At 56.5% G+C, this 22,570-nt stretch overlaps 1 protein-coding gene across 1 annotated transcript; it reads right to left on the reverse strand.

The window, feature by feature from the left end:
• Positions 1–1,331: 1,331 nt before the first annotated feature.
• On the reverse strand, positions 1,332–21,610 carry TFF2 (trefoil factor 2). The gene is made up of 8 exons (XM_055313374.1): positions 21,535–21,610; positions 18,908–19,060; positions 17,983–18,137; positions 17,643–17,687; positions 4,671–4,773; positions 3,830–3,979; positions 2,826–2,972; positions 1,332–1,423 (listed from the first exon to the last, which is right to left on the reverse strand). Exons 1-8 carry the CDS (start codon positions 21,608–21,610, stop codon positions 1,332–1,334), a joined length of 921 nt encoding a protein of 306 aa, XP_055169349.1.
• Positions 21,611–22,570: the final 960 nt, after the last annotated feature.

Raw genomic sequence — 22,570 nt, forward strand, 5'->3', positions numbered from 1 at the left:
TTAGCACAAGACAGCAGAGAGTCACCTCTGTCCAGACTCTCCCGGAGGATGAAGATCAGCTTTCAGTCCCAGGACAACACGGCTAGGGATGTAATTAGTACCTATATTTTACAAACAGAAAGGCTGAAAGTCTGAGAGATCAGAGAACCTCCCTGAGGTCACCCTGGGATGTCAACCCACACGTGCACTGTGACATGTCCTGTTGTTTTCTCTGCCGAAACGCTGGCCGGTCCCTTGTCCTGAACCATCCAGACAAGGGCCCGTCTGATCCCGAGGAGCCAGGAGGCCAGGACGGTGGGATTGAGGGGCAGAGCTGGCCTTTGCCTTCTCCTGCTGGACCCTCTGCACCAGCCTCCCTGCTCCCCACCGGGGGGGGGTGCCCACTGGAGGAGATCAAACAGAGGGACAGGGAAGTAGACACCCCAGAGGGCACCAAGGAATTACTTTATTGTGGGAAGAGGATGGAAGGTTGTTTTTCCTGATGTGGTGGGTTTGAATGTCACCAGCTGTTGCTCCAGGGGCAATGAGGACCCTCGGATGGCCCATGAATGGAAGAGGAGGACGTGGGGGGCAGTACGATCCCAGCCGCGATGGGGGCCACACAGTGACCTGTAAGCAGCGGTGGTGGAGTGAGCAGGGGACAGAGTATCTGAAATGGAGTAGATCTGCTGAGCCCCCGGGCCGTGGGGAAGGCCTTGCAGCTCCTCAAGATTCCTCCCTCATTTATCAGGAAGGCAACGTAGGATCGACTCAGAAGCTAGGGCGCACCGTACCGGGGAGACCCCTGCCCAGGGCCCCCACAGCCTGAAGGCAGGGCCCGCGGACCAGAATATGCCCAAAGAGGCCACGAAACCAGGAGTTTCCACGCAGCCCAGCATGCAGGACGGCTGTGGCACCCGTCCTGGGGTTCCTCCAAACTCTCAGTCCAGGGGTGTTGGGACGAACAAGTCACGTGTCCCGGAAGGTGTGTGTCAAAGACCCTCTCCACGGGCCGCGCTCACTGGGAACTACACGGCCAGGGACAGGATGCTCTGTGGAGAATAGCATCACGGGGGCCAGAGTCCGTCTCCACTGGCCGTCTGTCCGGCCTCGGAGACCCCGAGTCCAACGAGAGCCCTCGTTTCATTGAGCTTATGAGTGTGTTGTGAGCCAGACAAAGACACGACAGTGACTTGACTCAAAACAAGAGTCCTGAGAGCCGATGTGGGCCGAGTCCTTCCTTGAAGGATGCACTTCGGAATCGAATGCAGAGCCAGTTGGCAACTCCCCACCCTGGCAGGGGAGCCCTTGGGTTTTCAAGGTGGCAGGTGGGCCATTGGGTGACACCCTGGCTAAGCCAGGGGGCTCAGGCTGGAGGTGGTGTCAGGAAGGAGGGAGAAGCCACAGAAAGTCTGGCCTGGCTCCTCCCCCTGCACCCCCAGCCCTGACGGAAGAATGCCAGCACCCCTTCGCGGGGGTTTTGTGCCAAGACCCTCCCACGGGCTGGCCTGGCCTCGGTGGAGGCCCTGGAGCCGGCCCGGCCCGCCCCACCCACGGGAGGCTAGATGGCGGGTCCCCTGCACTCCGTGCAAAAGCCGTGGCCTGGGCTGCACGTGGTAAAAGTGAAGCGATTTAGTAATTGCAATCTGAAATCAGATGCGACTCCGAGAGGTTTTCGGGGCAAAGGTGGTTTGAGTTCTTACACCAATGATGGGGGATGGGACTGATCGTGGAATCTGAATCCCCCCCCTTGCTGCTGGCGTGGCCTGCGTGTGCGAGGGGAGTCGTCCCCCCACGCACACTCACGTCTGTATGCACACACACTCCCTGCCTGTCTCTCCGCGTCTGTGTCAATGGAGCCAAGAGGAAATTTAGCAAGGTTTTCTTTATTTGAGGGAATTGTTTGTTGAACCAGTGACAAGGATAAAAAGCAAATTAAGGAAAGCCCAGCACTCGGGGGACCTGAGATGTGACGGTGAGCGGTCTTCATTTCCAAACACCCAGGGAGGCTGGTGGGTTCTCCGAAGGGACTCCTCTTAATAATGACAATCTGGAAACATGAAATGCCAGGGGGTGGGTGACAGCATCAGGGGACCAAGGGACCCCGCCCTGACAGCCTCCTGGGGCTCCTGTCAACAGGCCCTTGGCCAGACTTCCTGCCCAAGGAGCTCGCTCCTGGAGGAGGGAAGGAGGACACTTCTCGGGGGTCCATCCCCTCCCCCAGTAACTGGCAATTGTCCAGAGAGACCTTTAGGTCACATAAAAAATCACTCGGGAGTGTCCCCGGGAAGGCTGCGCTCTTTGGCTCGCCCTGATGTTCTGAAACAGGGAAAGAAAAGCATCTAGATGGGTAAGCGCACGGCGCCCACTTTGAGGGACGTGTTGCCAAACTCAGGTCAGGAGACACCCTGTATGTTAGGGGGAGGGGGTGGCTGGAGCCTCCCAGGGTGGCCCTGAGCAGGCCTCCGTGAGCCCAACTGGTCCATCGTGCTCTCACGTGAGCGAACAGCAAGGCCCACATCCTCCTCCCCGGCACCTGGCACAGCGCATGGCACTTAGTGGCCATGCAAACCAGGGGCTGCGTGACAGTCGCCTGGGCAGCACCGGCAGCTGGGCCGGGACCCAGGGGCGTGGCTGAGGTGACTTGCTGTCTGCAGCTGTCACACAAGCCCCAGTGGGAACCCTGGTGGCTTTCAGCTCATCCCAAAGCTGCTGTCACTGTGGAGAGTCACCCTTGGAGCTGCTTTCTCCTGAAACGATCCCCGCTGCGCTCGGGGGTCTGGCCTGGAGTCGGCCGGGCCCGGCTCCCAACCCCCCCACCCCACCCCGTCTTGCACGGACGTTACCTTGATTGAGGATTGGGAAGAAGCACCAGGGCACGTTGCGGATGGTGTCGGAGAAGCAGCAGTTGCGAGACGCACACTCCTGGGGGCTGATGCCCGGGTACCCACAGTTCTTGCGGGCCGCCACTTCCATGACACACTGCTCCAACTCTGGCCACGCGTCCCCAGGCACCAGGAAAGGAGCAACAGGGAAACTCAGTTAGCGCAGCTCGGGAATTGGCACCTCTATTCCTGTCCTCGCACGCGGGTGCCACCGAGCTGCAGCCTCAGCGTGTTGCGAGGTGCCACTGTATACCACCTCCAAGGACTGTCTAAAGGTCCTTAGCCAGCGGCTGGCCACCCTTGGATCTGCACAGATGCCACAGGCCAGAGGCTCCGGGGCCTTGGGAAAATCAGCTCTCTGGACCCGATATTCCCGTCTGTAAAATGGGGTGACCCCCATACCCTGCTGAGCACAGGCCGGTGAGCATCCTTTAAACAGGTGATGCATTTTGCTAGAGCCCTGGAAGCCAGCAATGCCTCCACCAGAGAAGAAGCCCTGCCTCGTAACCACCCGTCTGTCTCGTCCCCTTCGGAGCCCCGGGAGCCTGTGACCCACAGTCACTGGCGGGCGTGGACGGGCGGCCGTGGGCGCTGAGTTCCGTAGGCGCCGCGTGCTCTGCACATGCAACTTCCTTCCCCGCGCACCTCGCGACGAACGCCCTTCTATCTGGCTGGGGTGCGCCGCCGTGAAACTCGTTCTCGGAAGAAAACCCTGGAAGCCCTAAGTGGGTCTCCTACCATTGGAGGCTGGTGGGCAGTTGGGTGGATAATGTCCCAGGGACTGCCTTCCTGTCCCCCAGCAGCTCCCCAGCAGCCAGGAGAGGCCCGGGAGCTGTCCTTCCTTCTAACAGTAAAACTGACGGGTTCTCGCAAGTGTGCGCAGGAGGGGGGGCAGGTAGGGCTGGCCCTGGGGGGGCTCCAGGGGTGGACAGGGGGGCCCTTCGGGCGGGCCGGGCGCCGGTTACCTTGCTTCGGGAGGGGATGGAAACACCAGGGGACGTTGGGGACTCTGGAGTCGAAGCAGCACCCCGTGTTGAAGCACTCGGCGGCGCTGATGCCCGGGAAGCCACAGTTCTTCCTGTGGGAGGCCTCGATCCGCGAGCACTGGCAGGCGGCTGGGGAGAGAGCCCTGGTCAGCCCGTCCCCACTCGCGCTCCCCACTTGCTCCCGGGGCCATGTCCGGACATCTCCCCGGGCCCTGCGGCCATGCCGGGAAACGGCAAAGTCTCCTCTTGCCCGGATTTGAACTATGCAATGTCCTGAGGAGCGAACAGGGCTTCCCAGAAATGACTACTTAAAATAATAATAATAATAATAATAATAATAATAAATAAATAAGGGAAAAACTTTAGGAAAGGCAGTGGGCCTAAGAAGAGTCAAGATGAAAGGTGACCAAGGTGGGCTCCAGGTGCCCTGGGGGCCTCCTTCCTCAGCCCCCCCTACCCAGCTGGCCCCCAGCACCTGTGGCTGCTTTGACCTTTGCCAGGAAGGAGGCCTCTCCCAGCCCTGGGGACGCCCCCCACAAAAGGCAGGGAAGGGGGCACCAATGCCCCTCAGCACACATCACAGGTGTCAGGATGCCTTTTGAGCTGCTTCTGCTCTCAGGTGAACCCATCATTCCGCCCTGTGACTCTGAGGAAGGCAAACAAGAGCCGAGACCCACGCAGGGCCAGGGGGGCACCGTAGAAAGCCAGGGACCCGCGTACCCCACTGCGTTTGCGGTTTCCCTGGGCTCGTGGGCCCGTTGTCCTGTTGCTGGGTCAAGGACGCTGAGCCGCATGGGGCGACTCACGGGGGCTCACTTACAAGGTTTCTGGGCCCCCGCCGGGGCACACAGCCCCAGGGCGAGGAGCACCGCCAGCAGCTGGATGCCTCGAGGTCCCATGTCCATGCTGCGCGCCAGGGCCGCCTGCAGAAGGTGCACTGCCCACTGCCATCGGGCGTTTTATAATGTCCTCTCTGTTTGCTCAGCAAACGCAAATAACTTTTCTGTGTCCCCTGTGGCACCAACCCCTCGGGTCCTTTGTTAGGAAAAGGAGCCGAGATAGGCCGATGGGCAGGGGACAGAGCGGCCGTACCTGCAGGCGAGGCTTCCGGCAGGGGCTGCCTTGCTGCCAGGCCTCCCCCTGCCCCCCGGGGCCGCGAGCCAGGTCACGCCAGGATGCCGACGTGGAAAACCGGCCACATGCACTTCTGGCACTGGGCACCCTCAGGGTCACACCCAGGAAGGGATAAGCTATGTATGTCTCCTGATAAAGTACATGGTTATCGCATGATTTTTTTTTTTTAAATATTAGGTCCAAGATTACTGGGGAAAATGAGGGAGCCAGCCGGAGGCCTAGGGAAGAGCCCACCTCGAGGGCAGCACGATGCCTCTGCCAGCCTCTGGTCTTCTGTCTCCTTGTCTCCTGCTTGGGCAGGGGCTGCTCCCCATGGACGAGAGGCTGGTGTGTAAAAATCACCAGCTGTTTTCGGCACCCCTGAAATGCCTATTTTTCTTCCGTGGGAGCTCTGTGTGTTTCCTAGAGACATAAGCCTGCCCCTGTGCAGGGGTCCCGTGCTCCAGGGAAGAGAGTCCGTGGGTGGGACCGAGGGAGAGGGGAGAAGGGAGACGGAGGCACCCCAAGGGACAAGATTTGGAGCAAAGGGAGGCCACGAGCCCCCACTGGCTGAGGCCTTGTAGGAGGGCACCCATCTGGGAATCGTGGGTTGAGCAGCCAGGGACCCAGAGACACACAGAATCCAAATCCCAGAGTTCTTAGGGTTCAGAAGGCGGGCCTTGTGCTCCAGGGTTTCTGCTTGACCCCTTCCAGTCCCTCCAGACCAGGCCCCTGACCCACCACCGGGCAACCACCAGATTCCTCGAAACCTCGCAAACTCAGCTTTCCCCGTCCCATGTCCCCACCACCCTTGATCACCAGCAAGACATAAGGGCCCCGAGGGACCATCATGTCCCCACTCTGCTTTGTCTCCCTGAACCGCTACCCACTTCTTCCCACTGCCCCCATCTCGGCCCTTCCAGGAGACCTGCAGAACTTGCCCATCCAGGCCAAGCCCTTCCATCTCTCACCGTCCCCGGTACTGGCAGAAGCCAGCGCCTTCCTGGACTCGCTTCCCTTGTGCTCATCCCAGGAGAGGTGCTCAGCTCCCCCACTCCCTTCTCCGCCCACATGGTGCTTTTGTACAAGTTAGAAAATGGCTCATTTGCTTCAAGACAAGTTACTTGGCGCTGAGGGGAGATCATGATAATAGATACAATATGTCCAGGATCAGCGGCGCCCTACCTGAGTGGGGAGCTGTGCATAGCACAACCTCCGTGACTTGCGTCACGTGGGCTCAGGCCAGGGGGCTGGACGCTGGCCTCACACCCCCGTGTCTCCACGTGCATGCCAAAACCATGCTCCTCGGAGATGCGGGCTGTGTGAACTGCACCACTTCCCGCGGCCCTGCCCTACTGTCCCTACTGTCATCTCCTGACCTTCAGCCTGTCACTTCTGTTCAGGATTTTAGCACTGGGTTCTCTGTGTCCCTTGTCACCCCAAGACTTAGCAACATCCTGCTGGCTTCTGCATTCCAGTGGACAGCTCACCCAAATGCCTAGTCACCTGGGTTTTCGTTTCCTCCTCATCTATAGAAACATCACACCCTATTCCAGGTCTGCTACACGTCCTCCATGACCACACTCAGAAATAAGACATGCTAACATCCTTTCTGTTCAGGACTTCCTAAGCTTCTTTATAAATATTTTATTTATTTATTCATGAGAAACACACAGAGAGAAGCAGAGACTCAGGCAGAGGGAGAAGCAGGCTCCCTGTGGGGAGCCCGACATGGGACTCGATCACAGGACCCTAGGATCACAACCCAAGCTGAAGGCAGACGCTCAACCACTGAGCCACCCAGGTGCCCCAGGATGTCCTAAAGTTCTAAGATTTTCTCTGTTCCTCCCACCACACCTGTTCTTCAAATCCCAAGGCCCTTCACTCCCTCCATCCCTCTCTTTCCCTGTGTGAGCACCGTGATGCCCCCCCTCCCTCCCTCCCTCCCTCCCTCCTTCCCAGGCAGGTCCCCACCATCCCCACTCTATCTGCTCCATCCATTGTCCTGGTGCCCAGCACTGCACCCATATGCTTACTGTCTCCAGGCCCTCTCTTCCAGCTGAGCTCCCTGGACTCATGCTGCCGATTGTGGCCCCTGTCCACGCAGGATCTCAGATGGATCCTGGCACTCACTGGCATTGCAATTTTTCTTCGAAGCTACCCTTCTCCACCCCCTCTCACTTCCATTCTGCATCTGGGGGTGATATTGTCTATCAGTTCACAGAGAAAACAGAAAGCAACAAAATGGGAACTTCCTTAGATATCACCACCCGCCTGGACCTCTGCTTCTGACTATAATGGAGAAACTGGTACCAGACTATCCCTCCCAAAGGTCCCACCTCCAAATACAATCATATTCCGTGTTAGGATCTTCACAGACCAATTTTAGGGGTACACAAACTTTCAGTTCACAGTATGCCATAAAAGTAGGCTTGATCAAGTCCCAGAGGGAAGGCACCGCATGCCTATTTTGGCAGAACTTCAAACAGGCCTTAAAAGAATCAGATCTACCTGGTGAGTAAATTAACTGCCCAGCAGAACAAAGCTCAGCATTTTATTAAGGCTGACAATAAAACCCAGACACACGACGTTGCATCCACGATGTGTTCAAAACAACACATCACTGGATGTGTGAAGAAGCAAGAAAACATGACCCATCATCATAAGAAAGACCAGTGAATGGAAGTAGACCTAGGAGCTGCATTAAAATTTAAAATCTGAATGGTGAATAGAAACTAGAAATGAGGGACCCCTGGGTGGCTCAGCAGTTGAGCATCTGCCTTCAGCCCAGGGCATGATCCTGAGGTCCCTGGATCAAGTCCTGCATTGGGCTCCCTGCATGGAGCCTGTTTCTCCCTCTGCCTGTGTATGTCTCTGCCTCTTTCTCTGTGGCTCTCATGAATGAATAAATAAAATATTTTTTTAAAAAAGAAACTAGAAATGAACAATATGAAATTCCAGACATAAAATAAAAACACGCACAAAAAAGTTTTCCAGAAAAAAATTTTATTTATTTATTTATTTATTTATTTATTTATTTATTTATTTATTTATTTTTACTGGAAGAAACAGCTAATTTATCTGAAGCCATCGAAATATAAATTCTCCAGACTGAAGCAGAGTGAGAAAGGGGGATGAAAATAAATGAGCAGAACCTCAGTGGCTGCGGAGACTGCATCAAGGGGTCTAACAGACATGCAATTGGCGTGCCAGCCGGAGAGGAGAGAAAAAGTATTTGAAGAAACAATGGACAATTTTGTGGGGAAACTTGATGAAAAACATAAACCCATAGATCTTAGAGGCTCAAAAAACTCCAAGCAAGATAAATACAAAGAGAACCACATCCAGGCAAAGCACGATCACATTGTTGAAAACAAGCAATCGGAAGAAGTCTTACCGCAGCTGGAGTCACCGTGGATGGGGCAACACAGCTGACTTCTTGCTGCAATGGTGCACGCTGGAAGGAACAGAGAGACGATTTTTAGGTTCTGAAAGAAATTATAAAGTCAGAATTCTATACTCAGCGAGAGTATCCCTCAATGATAGAGGCAGAAACCTCTTTTAAAACATGGACTTGGGGACACCTGGGGGCTCAGTGGTTTAGCATCTGCCTTTGGCTCAGGTCATGATCCCGGGATCCCGGGATCCTGGGATTGAGTCCCACGTCGGGCTCCCTGCAGGGAGCCTGCTTCTCCCTCTGCCTGTGTCTCTGCCTCTCTCTCTGCATCTCTCATGAATAAATAAATAAACTCTTTTTAAAAAATAAAAATAAAACATGGATTTTATTTATTTATGTTTAGAACAGTTCTGGGTTCACAGCAAAATTGAGCAGAAGAAAGCCCAGTGAATTCAAAATCCTTTTTTTTTTCTTTGTAGATAAACAAAAGCCAAGAGAATCAGCCACTTGCAAACCTGTTGTCTGAGGAGATTTCAAGGACGTTCTTCTGGCCGAGGTTGTGGTGGCTCCTAACACAGGGCACAACGCGTCCCCGCAGGGGCTGCAGCCACTTCCCACTTGGCCGGGTTGGTTCAGCCTGGCACCTGTTGGCCTCTGCGCGCATGTGCGTGTGCCACCCGGTCAGGTCCGTGAGGCTTCTCCCTTGCTCTGCAGCAACTGTCTCCCATCTACTGTCTCAGCCACAAAGAGTTTGGGCCCTATCTGGGCAAAAGTTTTCTTCCTTAGTTACCTTTAAAAGGTGGAAATCTGGGATCCCTGGGTGGCACAGCGGTTTGGCGCCTGCCTTTGGCCCAGGGCGCGATCCTGGAGACCCGGGATCGAATCCCACATCGGGCTCCTGGTGCATGGAGCCTGCTTCTCCCTCTGCCTATGTCTCTGCCCTCTCTCTCTCTCTGTGACTATCATAAATAAATAAAAAATAAAAAAAATTTAAAAGGTGGAAATCTATCTACGTCACTCCCCTGCCACTCCGCACTCCCCACAACCTGTAGGGTAGAAACCAAGTACGGTTTCCTGCATGTGAGAAGTAGGACCTGTGGGAACTGGACCCACACGCCCCCACCACCCTCTTGTGCTGCTGGGCCCCTAACAGCGTAAGCAACTCGAGCTTGTTTAGACACACCCCGACCGTTCAACCCGCCCATCCTTCAGCTCCTAACTCAGGAGCCAAGTCTTCGAAGAAGAATTCACTTTCACCCGAGTGAAGACAGGCACCTTTCACCACCCCAACATGCACACCCTTGTTCTCCTAGTTCACAACACCTGCCCACACCTGCATGTGATGTAGATTTTTTTTAAAGATTTTATTTATTTATTTGAGAGAGCGAGAGAGAGCATGTGCGAGTGGGGGGAGTGGCAGAGGGAGAGGGAGAAGCAAACTCTTCACTGAGCAGGGAACCCGATGAGGGACTTAATCCAAGACCTTGAGACCCTCAACCTACTGAGCCACCTCGGCGCCTTGTGAAGTGCATTTTTTTACCTTCTTGGTTCCTTTATGAATAACAGCTAACACTCACTGCAGGCTGGCGTGGGCCAGGGGATCTTCTAAGGATCTTACCTGCTGTATCTCGTTTAATCCCTACAACAATCTCAAGGGAGGGCTAAGATTTCACTCCCATTTCCTGGTCTGTGTAGGTGAAAGGATTTGCCCAAATAACACAGCTAGTACGTGGAGGGTGAGATTGAGACCTCACCTCACTCACACTGTAACCCAGGATCCTGACCTAGGGTGTGCACCTGGCAGCCGTGCTCGGTAAGGGGGTGGACAAGTGGGTCACAACCCGGATGCTGAGGCAGAAACATACCACCTAGTGTTCTCCGTGACCCAAATTATCTTCTGTAATTTATACAACAGTATCTATGCATATATATGAATATATGCAAATAAACCAGACAAGCCTCCTCCTGTCTCCTGATTGGCATCCTCGTCTATGAGAGGAGAGGTGGAATGAGGAATTTTAAACGTTATTCAGGGATGCCTGGATTGCTCAGCAGTTGAGTGTCTGCTTTTGGCTCAGGGTGTGATCCCAGGATCCTGGGATCGAGTCCCACATGGGGCTCCCCGCAGGGAGCCTGCTTCTCCCTCTGTTTGTGTCTCTGCCTCTCCCTCTGTGTCTCTCATGAACAGATAAAATCTTAAAAAAAAAAAAAAGCTTTTCAAAGTCTCACATGTCTTCTAAAACCTGAGTAGTGTGATATCTTGTTTTTACACTATTGTCAGGGGAAAACATATTTTTCTTTTCAGCATGTACTTGCCTAGTCACGCCAAATCCAGAAGGCCAGAGGTCCCCCCCCGCCCCCGCCCCGCCTCTCTCCCCAGCATTGTAAAGTTTCTGGTTTGGTTTCTGCAGTTTGGCTGTGCTGGTCAATAGGGTGGTTAAATAACAGAATCTTTTAAAGCCCATGACTAGATTTATCTACGTAATAAAGAACACGACCAAAACCGGGAGAAGAAATCAGCAAATCAACCATTGCTGATGAGAATTTTGATGCCCAATCTGGGAGGGGATGACATTGGAGATGTCTTGGTAAAGTTATATTTGGGGGATATCACTGGACAGACATAAATTTTAGCACATTTTTCAGTGTGCTGTGCGATGAAATTCCTCCTTGAACTTCTCTGATTTTTACCAAGATTTAAATGACTTTAAGATGTCTGAGTGGTGTCTGAGTGGGTGCTTTGTTTTGTTTTATTTGGCACCATGCTGAGACAAGCCATGATCTGGCCATTCTTTTTTTTTTTTTAAGATTTTATTCATTTACTCATGAGACAGAGATGGAGGCAGAGACACAGGCAGAGGGAGAAGCAGGCTCCCTGGAGGGAATCCGATGTTGGACTCCATCCCAGGACCCCGGGGTCACAACCTGCCCCAAAGGCAGATGCTCAGCCGCTGAGCCACCCAGGCATCTTGACCTGGCCAATCTTAAAACTTAAAAATAAAAAAATAAAATTAAAAAAAATTAGAAATATTTGAACCATTCAGATCAAGGAAAAATAATATGGTATAATAAAAGTCGGCAACCTCTGACCCATAGGTTCACTGCCTGTTTTTTAAAATAAAACTTTATTAAAAGACAGCCATATCCATTCATTATGTATTGTTTATAGCTACTTCCAAGTTACAATAGAAGAGCTGAGTAGTTGCCAAAAAAAAAAAAAAAATCTGCATACCCCTGTAGTGTAGTCTTGAGACTCTCTAACATGAATCTCAAAAATAAAGATGGAGAGAAATATTTCTATTTTATTTTATTTATTAAGAAAATGTTTGGAAACATGCCACCATGTTTTCTTTTGTCTTCTGTAATCTGGTCCTGAAAACAATTCGTTTGGGACACTGGCTGTTGGGAGACAATTCTCCCTGAATCTGTCACATCTGTGCACGTGAATGAGGCATTAACTATCTGCAGGGCATGGGACCTCAGTTAAGGTCAGGGATAAATGCTGCCCTGCATCCGGTGGAATTGGAGGGCTCCGAGTCACCTAACCGCAAATTCCCCTCCCTGCTCTGCTCCCACAGATATGACCCCTTCGCCAAACAACCCTCCTTATCAGGGGACCGGGCACAGTTCCTGCTCACCCCTGAGCAGTGGGTTTCACTCCCCAGCCAGCCACAGAATTATTTAAACAAGCCAACCACATTCTCCTGTGGGAACCTCCTGAGGGCACTCCACCCTCTTGTCCCTACAAAGCCTCGTGTCACAGCCCCGGTGGTTCCCTCTGTTCCCAGGGCACAACCCATGTGGCCCTGCATGGTGTGACGCCTTCCTCCCTGGGCTGTGCGTAGATGGGACTAATCAACCGCTGTTGGCCTCAGCGGTCCAGGGTTTGTGCAGCAAACAACCTGGGAGGGTAGATACGGTGTCCCCCTCGGAGCAAAGGCAGGCAAGGCTTGCTGCCCCTCAAAAGATCTGAGCCTCCGAAGAGATCAGAGCTGCTTTCTCGTACTACAACCTACTGTGTGGGTGTGTCAGCATCCACCTGGACCCACCCACGTCATCCCAGGAGGACTCGGGGGCAAAGGGAACGAACACAAAGATGCTGATGCCCAGGCCACTGGCTGTCCCACGAGTAATAACGCTCTTTGTCTCTGAGCCGGAAGTCTCCTATCCTCTGCCAGTATCAGGCAGTCTGTCAGCTGGCAAGGGACGAAACTCAGCCCTCCCAAGTTCCCCACACTGGCCGAAAGTCCTCCCAACATCTGCCTTTAGAATGCACGTCCCCACCTTATTAGTTCGCTCAACCTCGTTGCACCACACGTGTACGTGGTGATGTGTTTTTGTCCGATTTACTGTGCTACCTCCAGAATGCCCAGCTCAGGGGCAATGTTAAGAGCTGAGAAGAACAATTAAAAAATACCTTTAAAAATAATACTATTTCTGGGGCCCCTGGATGGCTCAGTCGGTTAGGCATCCGACTCTTGATTTTTGGCTCAGGTCATGATCAGGTTGTGAGATCGAGCCCCACATGGGGAGTCTGCTTGAGATTTTCTCTCTCTCTCCCTCCCTCTGCCCCTCCCCCATGCACTCCCTTTTCCCCACCCCAAATAAAATCCTTTAAAAAATAATACTATTTCTTTCTCTTCCTGTGGCTGACTGTAATCTTCCATCTGCTCAGACCCTTAAAAAGGCGACTATGTCCTAAGAGACTTTGATACCTTCCCCTACGTTCCCAAGCTGGATTTGCCAAGTGTGTCTCTCTCTTATTAGCTGATGTTTCCTATCAGGGTCACAGGCATTGAACGTTTCCACCGACCGCCCCTCCCCACACTCACAAAGAAAGGCGAGGGAGTTTTCTTAAACTCACAATAACCTTCCCAGTGACCCTACAAATATGACCTTAAACCACAATTTGGCTTCAAGAACTGGTTCCTGGTCTGATCCTTAGATAACATTTTCTGAACAGAATCCTGTTGTGTGGAAATTATCCAGAAACAATGGCAGCCTCCAAGTATACGACCAGCCATGGAACAGAAAGGCTCAGGGATCAAAGCCACAGGCTATGGTAAGTCGATGTAGAACACGTGTGAAATTCAAGAGGCAGGAAAAGTGGCAGGTAATGCTTTGCATGGGGTGCAGGTGGAGGGGGGAAGGACCACGTACCCGGATCCTGCGTCACGTCCTGTCCTGCTCTCAGCCTTTCCACCAGTGCATGGTGACCACACATTGAGCAAGGGGCTAACACATGGATGCTATGGGGGCCACCATATGCTGGGGCTTTATTGGAGAGGCTCAGGGTAAGCACTGTTGGCCCAGTTGTAGCCCACGGCAGCCCACAGGGCAGCTGTGACATTAGTCTGTGTTTGACAAATGCACCAAATTGGGCCATGACAGGGGTCACTGATGGTACCTGATTTAGGATTGTCAAAGCCGTCAGCCTAGACGTGCACGGTCAGCTTCTCATGGCTTGGCCTTTCCACCCCTGCCTCTCCATGCTAACATCCCTGCTCATTCCTTCCTTTTTGTTATGTCACGTCCTGTAGGTTACCAACTACCTGCATGTCACATATCTTAGGAGCGCCACCCACATCTCACAGGCCACAGGTTTCCCACTGTCTGTACTTGACACATTTTCAGTTTTGCAGATCCCCCTTGTTGGAAGGGGGACCATTATGGAAAAATTGACCAGTCTCCCATGCAGCGGATGATCATGACACCTGCCCTTTGGTGATTTGCAGCAATGAGGGCTCCTTGGTAGCAAGGAACAGACACCAGCTGTCATGGGCTAAGTTGTGTCCCCATCAAATTCGTATGTTGAAGTCTTGACCCCTGGTAGTCAGAACATGACTTTTTTTTTAAAGATTTATTCATTCATGAGAGACACGCAGAGAAAGGCAGAGACACAGGCAGAGGGAGAAGCAGTTTCCCTGTAGGGAGCCCGATGCAGAACTCGATCCCAGGATCCCAGGATCAAGCCCTGAGCCCAAGGCAGATGCTCAACCACTGGACCACCCAGGCGCCCCAGAAGGCCTGTTCCTAAAAACAAAATAGAAAATATAGGGATCCCTGGGTGGCGCAGCAGTTTGGCGCTTGCCTTTGGCCCAGGGCACGATCCTGGAGACCCGGGATCGAATCCCACATCGGGCTCCCGGTGCATGGAGCCTGCTTCTCCCTCTGCCTATGTCTCTGCGCCTCTCTCTCTCTCTCTCTGTGACTATCATAAATAAATTTAAAAAATTTTTTAAAAAAATAGAAAATATAAAAAACTTTCCACTGCCAAGCATTGTACTCAAATATAGAAATTATGAGAGCAGCCTCCTCTCTTCTGAGGGAATCCAGGGGTGTGGGGTGCAGAGGGCTTACCCCCAGTGGCCACCCTCCGCCCAGTTTCCCCAGGGCCTTTTAAGAGCCGAATGTATGTGAGTCTGTGCGTGCTTGCATGCGTGTGTGTGTGCACGCATGTGAGAGACACGTCCTTCCTCGTGCCTTATCAGCAGAACTGTTCCCACGAAGGCGCTTTGTTGTCACAGCTGCCTGCTTCCCACCCTCTCCAGGCACCTCAAGGACTCGAGGGGCCCCAGGCAGCCATGAACTGGCCACCCTGAATTCTCGCTGCTGGGAGAAGGGGGCTGGAGGGTAGCCTAGAAGGTATTGGGAGAGGGCTGGGAAGGGAGCCTGCAGGGGCCAGGAAGGGGGATCTGCAGGGTGCCAGGAGGGGCCCAGGAAGGGAGCCTGCAGGGGGCCAGGAGGGGCCAGGAAGGAGGCCTGCAGGGGCCAGGAAGGAGGCCTGCAGGGGCCAGGAAGGGCCCAGGAAGGGAGGCTGCAGGATGCCAGGGGGGCCAGGAAGGGAGTCTGCAGGGGCCAGGAGGTAGGCCAGGAAGGGGATCTGCAGGGTGCCAGGAGGGGCCCAGGAAGGGAGCCTGCAGGGGCCAGGAGGGGCCAGGAAGGAGGCCTGCAGGGGGCCAGGAAGGAGGCCTGCATGGGGCCAGGAAGGAGGCCTGCAGGGTGCCAGGAAGGGAGTCTGCAGGGTGCCAGGAGGGGGCCAGGAAGGGAGTCTGCAGGGGGCCAGGAGGTAGGCCAGGAAGGGGGATCTGCAGGATGCCAGGAGGGGCCCAGGAAGGGAGTCTGCAGGGGGCCAGGAGGGGGCCAGGAAGGGAGTCTGCAGGGGGCCAGGAGGTAGGCCAGGAAGGGAGATCTGCAGGATGCCAAGAGGGGCCCAGGAAGGGAGCCTGCAGGGGCCAGGAGGGGGCCAGGAAGGAAGTTTGCAGGGTTCCAGGAAGGGAGTCTACAGGGTGCCAGGAGGGTGCCAGGAGGGGGGTGTGCAGGAGGCCAGGAGGAGGCCAGGAAGCAGGTCTGCAGGGTGCCAGGAAGGGAGTCTGCAGGGTGCCGGGAGGGGGCCAGGTAGGAGGCCTGCAGGATGCTAGGAGGGGGCCAAGAAGGGAGTCTGCAGGGTGCCAGGAGGGGGGTCTGCAGCGTGCCAGGAGGGTGCCAGGAGGGGGGCCTGCAGGGTGCCAGGAGGGGCCAGGAAGGGAGTCTACAGGGTGCCTGGAGGGTGCCAGGATGGGGCGTGCAGCAGGCCAGGAGGGTGCCAGGGAGGAGGCCTGGAAGGGAGTCTGCAGGGTGCCAGGAGGGTGCCAGGATGGGGCGTGCAGCAGGCCAGGAGGGTGCCAGGGAGGAGGCCTGGAAGGGAGTCTGCAGGGTGCCAGGAGGGGGCAAGGAGGGGGGCTTGCAGTGGGCCAGGAGGGGCCAGGAGGGGAGCCTGCAGGGTGCCAGGAGGGGAGTCTGCAAGGTGCTGGGAGGGGGCCAGGAAGGAGGCATGGAGGGTGCCAGGAAGGTGCCAGGAGGGGGGCCTGCAGTGGGCCAGGAAGGGGGCAGGAGGGGCCTGGAGGGGAGTCTGTAGGGTGCTGGGAGGGGGCTAGGAAGGTGGCATGGAGGGTGCCAGGAAGGTGCCAGGAGGGGGGCAGGAGGGGCCAGGATGGGAGTCTGTAGGGTGCTGGGAGGGGGCCAGGAGGGTGGCGTGGAGGGTGCCAGGAGGGGGCCAGGAGGGGGGCCTGTAGGGTGCCAGGAGGGGGCCGGGAAGGGGCCAGGAGGGGGGCTGCTGGGTGGCCTGGGGCCCACTGCATGGGCTGCGGTGACTCCTCTGTGTTCCCCGCGCAGAGGACACAGCCCCTCACATCGCCACCGGGCTCCTGTCCTGCCCGGCACCTCCTCTGTCTCCTTGAACCCGAGGAGGAAGGTGCACGTCCCCAGGGCCCCCAGCCCCCTGCCCCCAGCTCTGGCCCCTGCACCCCCTCGTGCAGCCTCAGCCCTCACCCCTCGGGCTCCGCAGCCCACACAGCTTCAGGGAGCTGGGGCCACCCAAGGATGAGGTGCAGGTGCATGGCCATCTGCCCTGAGCATCCCCTGAGGAACTCGGGGTCCCGGAGCTATCGGGGTGCCCCCATCGGCTCTCTGTCAGGCCCCCACACTGGCCACCGACTGTTTTCTCTGCTTCCCCTTGGCTTCAGTCCCGGGGGATTCTTGGGGAGGTTGTGACTTTCCGCAAGGCCGAGTGGCGGAGACCTCTCCCTGTCCCCACCTCCCGGGCAGGGACAGAAGGACGCGTGTCCCCACCCTCCTGAGGTAGGGCCACCCCAGCAGGCGTCCCCGGCTCTGTCTAGGTCTGCGGTCCGGATGGTAGAGCCAAGATCATGCACCCACACACCCTGGACGGTCCATGGTGGACGGTGGACCCGATTTCTCTCCAAGTCCCAGGCTGGGAGGCAAAGCTGAGCTGCTCGCCGGCCCTTGGCTCCCTCCGTCCCGCGGCGGGGACCCACGAAGTCAGTCACCCCGTCACCCGGCCCTGATGGACACCCCAGGCCACAGGAGCACCTTGAGTCACGGGGCCCCTGGTCTATGTGTCATGGGAAGTGTCCCCAAAGCCACAAGGTTCCCTGGGGCGTGAGCTAGAGGGAGACACCTCCCGACCTAATGTCCTGCTGCGTTGGCCCCACTAGAGACCTCACCTATTCGGTGCATGAGGGCACGTGTGACTCATGAAGGAACAACATGGGGGGTTGCTCAGGTGTCCCAGCCTCCCCGCCCCTGTGTCCCCTCCTTGCATCCTTGAGATCCTCAGTAGGCCCGTGATTCAGGAGGGTGGCGGGGCCGGTCGGGAGCGTGTCGGCCCACGTGGCCCCCTTCTCGTCACTTACAGAGCCACGAAGGTCAGGATGAGGTATCACTTGGAAGGGAGTTGGTTTTGAAAACATGAAGATGTGCCTCTTGAGCGTCCCCACACACCTCCCCCTGCTGCTGCTCTCGCCCCATGCGTAGCCCGATGTTCGGCTGAGAGCCCCACGGGGGGCTTAGGGGGAGGTCGGGCTAAGATGCCAGGCATGGAGGAGGGGACGAAGGGACCGGCCCAGGCTGGAGGACTCAGCCGAAGCACCTTCACGCGGGGCCCTGGTGATGTGTTCTCAAGCGACAGAAACCCCAGTAGTGGCGCTTTGACCCATCAGGACCGTTGGGTTTGCTCAACACGAGGTCTCCAGGTGAGTGAGTCACATGCGTCAGGTCACGGGCGTCAGGGCTCTAGGCCTGTGGCTTTTCCTCATGAGCACAGAATGGCTGCCCGAAGCACCGCGTCACACTCTAGACCACGCGGTGTGGGGAGGCAGGCGCAGGCGCTGCCCCCCGGGATGCTCAGCCGCGTGACAGTCTGGCGGCCTTGGGCGCTGCCCCCACTGCCCACACCCGGTCCCCCTGGGCGGCCCTGCGAGCGCCTCATTCCCCCCTCTGGGGCAGGGGGACCCGTGGCAGGAGGCCGCAGGCGGAAACGGCGCACCCCCCTTGCAAAGAAAGGACAGCCGTTTGCAATCTTTAAAAAGGACAGAAAGCACGAGCAACATTCATCTCTTTTAATCTTTAAGCCAATTTTGAGTCCAGGGCTGTGCGCAGTCCGGCGATGCAGCGAGCCGAGGTGCGGATGCACGAGGGGGCCCCCGCGTGCCTGCCGGGGACGGGGACGGGGTGGCGGGGCTCCCGGGCACCCGGCGAGGCCGCCCAGCTCCTGGCGCCGCTCCGCCGCAGGCATCTAGAAGGGGCACTCCTCTGAGGGGCGAGGGGGGGAAGGAGACAAGGCAGTGAGAACCTGGGGTGTGCTCGCTGCGAAATCACCACAGAGATCCCCCCTCGGAGGCCCCAGGGGGAAAATTTCTTAGAAAATGTGCCCCCCCTTCGTGTCTTTGTTGTGACTTTCTGGGCTCCCGCCCAAGGGGGCGGAAAGTGCCAGCAGGACTCTCCACGGGCTTGCGCTCAGCGGCGCGAAGACGAACGGGGACAAACACGGACTCCTCGCCGAGCGGCTCTCTGAGCCTCGTCTTTGGGTCCCCACCCCGACGTCAGCCTGATGCAGGCTGGACCCCACCACCACCACGCTCACACCGGGGCCCCCCTTGTGGGTGCAGACACGGCTGGCCATGCAGACTAAGGGGACCCCTGCGCCCCCATGGGGTTTCCTCCCTGATTCTGCATCCTCAGACCCCACAGAGCCACCGAGGCCATACCTTCGGGAGGGTTGTCCACGGCCACAGGGTGGTAGCACCACGGGACCCCACGAACAGTGTTGTCGAAACAGCAGCCCTTGTCCTTACACTGGGAAGGCGTGATGCCCGGAACGCCACAGTTGTCTCTGTGGTGAGGGGCCACCGTGCACGTCTCTGGAAGGGCGGAGGCAAGAGGCAGGTGAGAACCCATTGGCCCGGACCTTCCTTCTCCAACTGAACCAGCAGGCAGCCAGCTGGCGCCACGGATGGGGACTCGGGGCTCAGAGGACAGGGGGCGTCCTGTCCCCATCTCCGGACATGAAAACCCTTCAGCTCAGGGCAAATGCAAGGTGCCCGGGGTTTGTCGACTTTCCCCCTCCCGACGTACCGTATCCATGCGTTCATTTTTTTTTTTAAAGAATTTTTTTTTTATTTTTTAATTTTTTTTATTTATTTATGATAGTCACAGAGAGAGAGAGAGAGAGAGAGAGAGAGAGAGAGAGGGGAGAGAGAGAAGCAGGCTCCATGCACCGGGAGCCCGACGTGGGATTCGATCCCGGGTCGCCAGGATAGCGCCCTGGGCCAAAGGCAGGCGCCAAACCGCTGCGCCACCCAGGGATCCCATCCACGCGTTCATTTACTTCCACAAACAATACTCTGACGTTACTCAGTCAGGAAATATCTACCAAATGCCGCGCGTGCTCGAAACAGAAATCCGCGCAGCGCAAGTCGACGGCGAGGGTCACCGAGGATCGAGCGCGTGCGGGGCCCTGCGCCAGCTGATGGGGACCCAGAAATCAAAAACAGAGAGGTCGTGGCTAAGACGCTAACCGTCTAATGGAGGAGAAAAGCAAGTAAATGTCCGAAACAGCGCAGGGTGGGCATCCCAGGGCGCTGAGGGCGAGTACGGAAGGGACAAGGACAAGGCTGAACAAAGCAAGGACGGCTTCCTGTGGGAGGAGGTTTACCAGGCGGGGATGGGGCAGTGGGTGTACCCTGCGGCGGGAATAGGTGTTCAAAGGCAGTCGAGAGAGAGAGAGAGAGAGAGAGAGAGAGAGAGAGAGAGGAGAGGAGAGCGCGTGCGCAGGGTGTATTTCAGGGGTGGAGGTCCGTTTGCAGGAAAGATGCGGAGACTAGGGTGTGTGGGTGCCGCAGGCGCTCTGTAGCCCCGACCCCGAGGATGGTGGAGGCCAGCACGGCGGAGGACACGTGGGGCAGACGCACCGGGGAGGCAGGGCTCCCTGAGGTCTACCCAGGAGAACCGAAGGGGCTGAACCCACATCCGTTCCTCTGTTAAACCCAGCAAGGCCTAGTGGAGAAGGCGAGCCCAGGAGGGAGCTGCCCCCAGGGCTTCTGTGCTCTCATCCCCGGGCCGCCTCAAGCCGTCTCTGAAGGAAGGGTCTGTGGCCTCGCGGGAAAGGTCTGGGCCACCTCTCACTGGCGGGGTGGCCTCTGCAGGTGGCATTACCTACCCCCAGGGCGCTTGTGAAGTCAGGAGGAGCTGTGTGTGTGCTTGTACGCATGTGTGCATACATACATACATATGTGTGTGTGCATTTGTGTGTGCATGTGTGTACGTGTGTGCATGTTTGTATGTGTGCCTGTATGCATGTGTGCATGTGCATATGTTTGCATGTATGCCTTATGCATGTGTGCCTGGGTGTATGCGCATGTGTGCCTTGTGTCTGTGTGCATGTGCACGTGTGTGCATGTGTGCCTGTATACCTGTGTGCCTGTATGCCTATATGCACGTGTGCATGTGTGTGCCTGTGTGCATGCACATGTGTGTGCATGTGTGTATGTGCACATATGTGCATGTGTACATGTGCATGTGTACATGTGCACATATGTGTGTGCGTGTGTGTGCATACATGTGTGTACCCCATTGTTTGTCATTCTCCATCAGGTCCTCAGAAGGCACCCCAAGGTGCACCATAGTTTCCTCTCCCTCTCCTCAAACCTCTACGGAAACCCTTGTCTGGAAATCCTGGGAAACCTTTGGCCATGGCACCTGCCGAGAATGAGTAGCACTTACCGAGCACAGTGGAGCTGGCAAAGTGCTCTCCAGAGCCCTCGTCACCCCCCACCCTGTGCCCCCGTGGCCAACGCCCCACTCCGGGGTCCGGGAGCTGAGACAGTAGCTTAAGGGGCAGAGCACTCCGTGGCTTGTGGCACCACAGAGATGCACCCCGTGCATCGAACACCAATAAAAAATAAATTTATTATTAAAAAAATAAAATAAAATAAAATATTTAGAGACCACCGGGGTCCTCAGGGGACATTCATCCGCGGAATGTGCACTTGGGCATCTGGGTGGCTTTGACCAGCGTCCGGTTTGGACATGTGGGGGAGTAGTTGTTCTCACACACCCCCCCCTCCAAGACCTCTCTTCAAGGTCCTGTGCTGGGAGTGGTGGGTGCTGGACGCAGCAAGCCGTGACCAGGGCTCCTGCATCCCCACAGCAGCGCTCGGAGCTCCAGTGGCCATCGCCCTGCTGGTGCTCTCTGCCCACCTTCACCCCCTAAAATCCTCCCAGGGCCCAGAAGAGCGCTTGGTTCAAATGCATGGATGGTGGCCCAGGGTCCCCCGGGGGTGGGGGGCTGACCAGGGCCTGGTGACCACTGGGAGGTGGGAGGAGGGCCACTTACCCTGCTGGCCCTGGGCCAGGGAGCTGAGGGTCAGCGCACAGACCAACACCAGGACGTAGATCACCCTGTGCTCCATGGTGGCGCGAGCGTCCTCTCTGCTCCAGGGGAGACCACGAGTCGGGGATGGGACCGTGGGAAGGCCCTTGGTTTTATGCGCAGGCTCTGTTTGCCCAGAGTGTTGGGTAACGTTTGCCTAAGGAGGGTCCCACAGTCCTCCGCTCCAGGTAATCTCCACTGATTAAAACGGGTTTGCTGATACGGGCAAGTGCCGAGGCGCGCCGTCATCCTGGCCGAGGGACCTGAGATTCAGAACGTCCCTCCTGCCCCCTGGGCCTGACCCGATCGCGCTCCTAACTGCCGTGGGGGCCCTCCTGCGAATGTCAACACCACACTCACGGAAGGGTGAGTCATGTGAGAGCTGGCCCAGAGAGGCACAGTCATGTCAACGGTGGCTCAGGGGGTTGCCTCTGGGGCGGTCGGACCTTGGGGGAGGGGGTGCAGGCAGCAGAAGGAGCAAGAGCCCAGCCCGCCAGGCCATCCCCTCCAGGTCGGCATGCCAGTGACCTCCAACGACCCCCAGGGCTGGGGGGAGCCGAGGCTGCGCACGAGCGGCGGGAAAGGAGGAGGCCTGCACCCCCGGCCCCCCACCCCCAGGGCCCTCGGTCTGCAGACTTCATCTTTCCCTGGAGTTCTGTCTGTGGAGCGTTCCCAGGGCCAGGTCCTAGGGCAGCAGAGCTCCATTGGGTCCCTCACGGGGGAAACCTGGCTCGTGCAGAGGGGCCTCCCGCCAGGCGGCCTGACATTGAGAATGGGGGTGCCACATCCATTGAGCATCTGACGCTTGCTTTTGGCCCAGGTTGTGATCTTAGGGTCGTGAGATCGAGCCCCGCATCGATCGGGGCGTCTGCTTGAGGTTCTCTCTCCCTCCGCTCCTCCCCACTGCCCCCTAAAAAAAAGAAAATTTGAGAGTGTCTAACATCCAACTCAGAGGAACTGTGTATTTTAACTTGTTTACCTAAATTAACTTTTTGCTTTT

Source organism: Nyctereutes procyonoides, unplaced genomic scaffold (assembly GCF_905146905.1).
Source record: "Nyctereutes procyonoides isolate TBG_1078 unplaced genomic scaffold, NYPRO_anot_genome, whole genome shotgun sequence".
Taxonomy (NCBI): domain Eukaryota; kingdom Metazoa; phylum Chordata; class Mammalia; order Carnivora; family Canidae; genus Nyctereutes; species Nyctereutes procyonoides.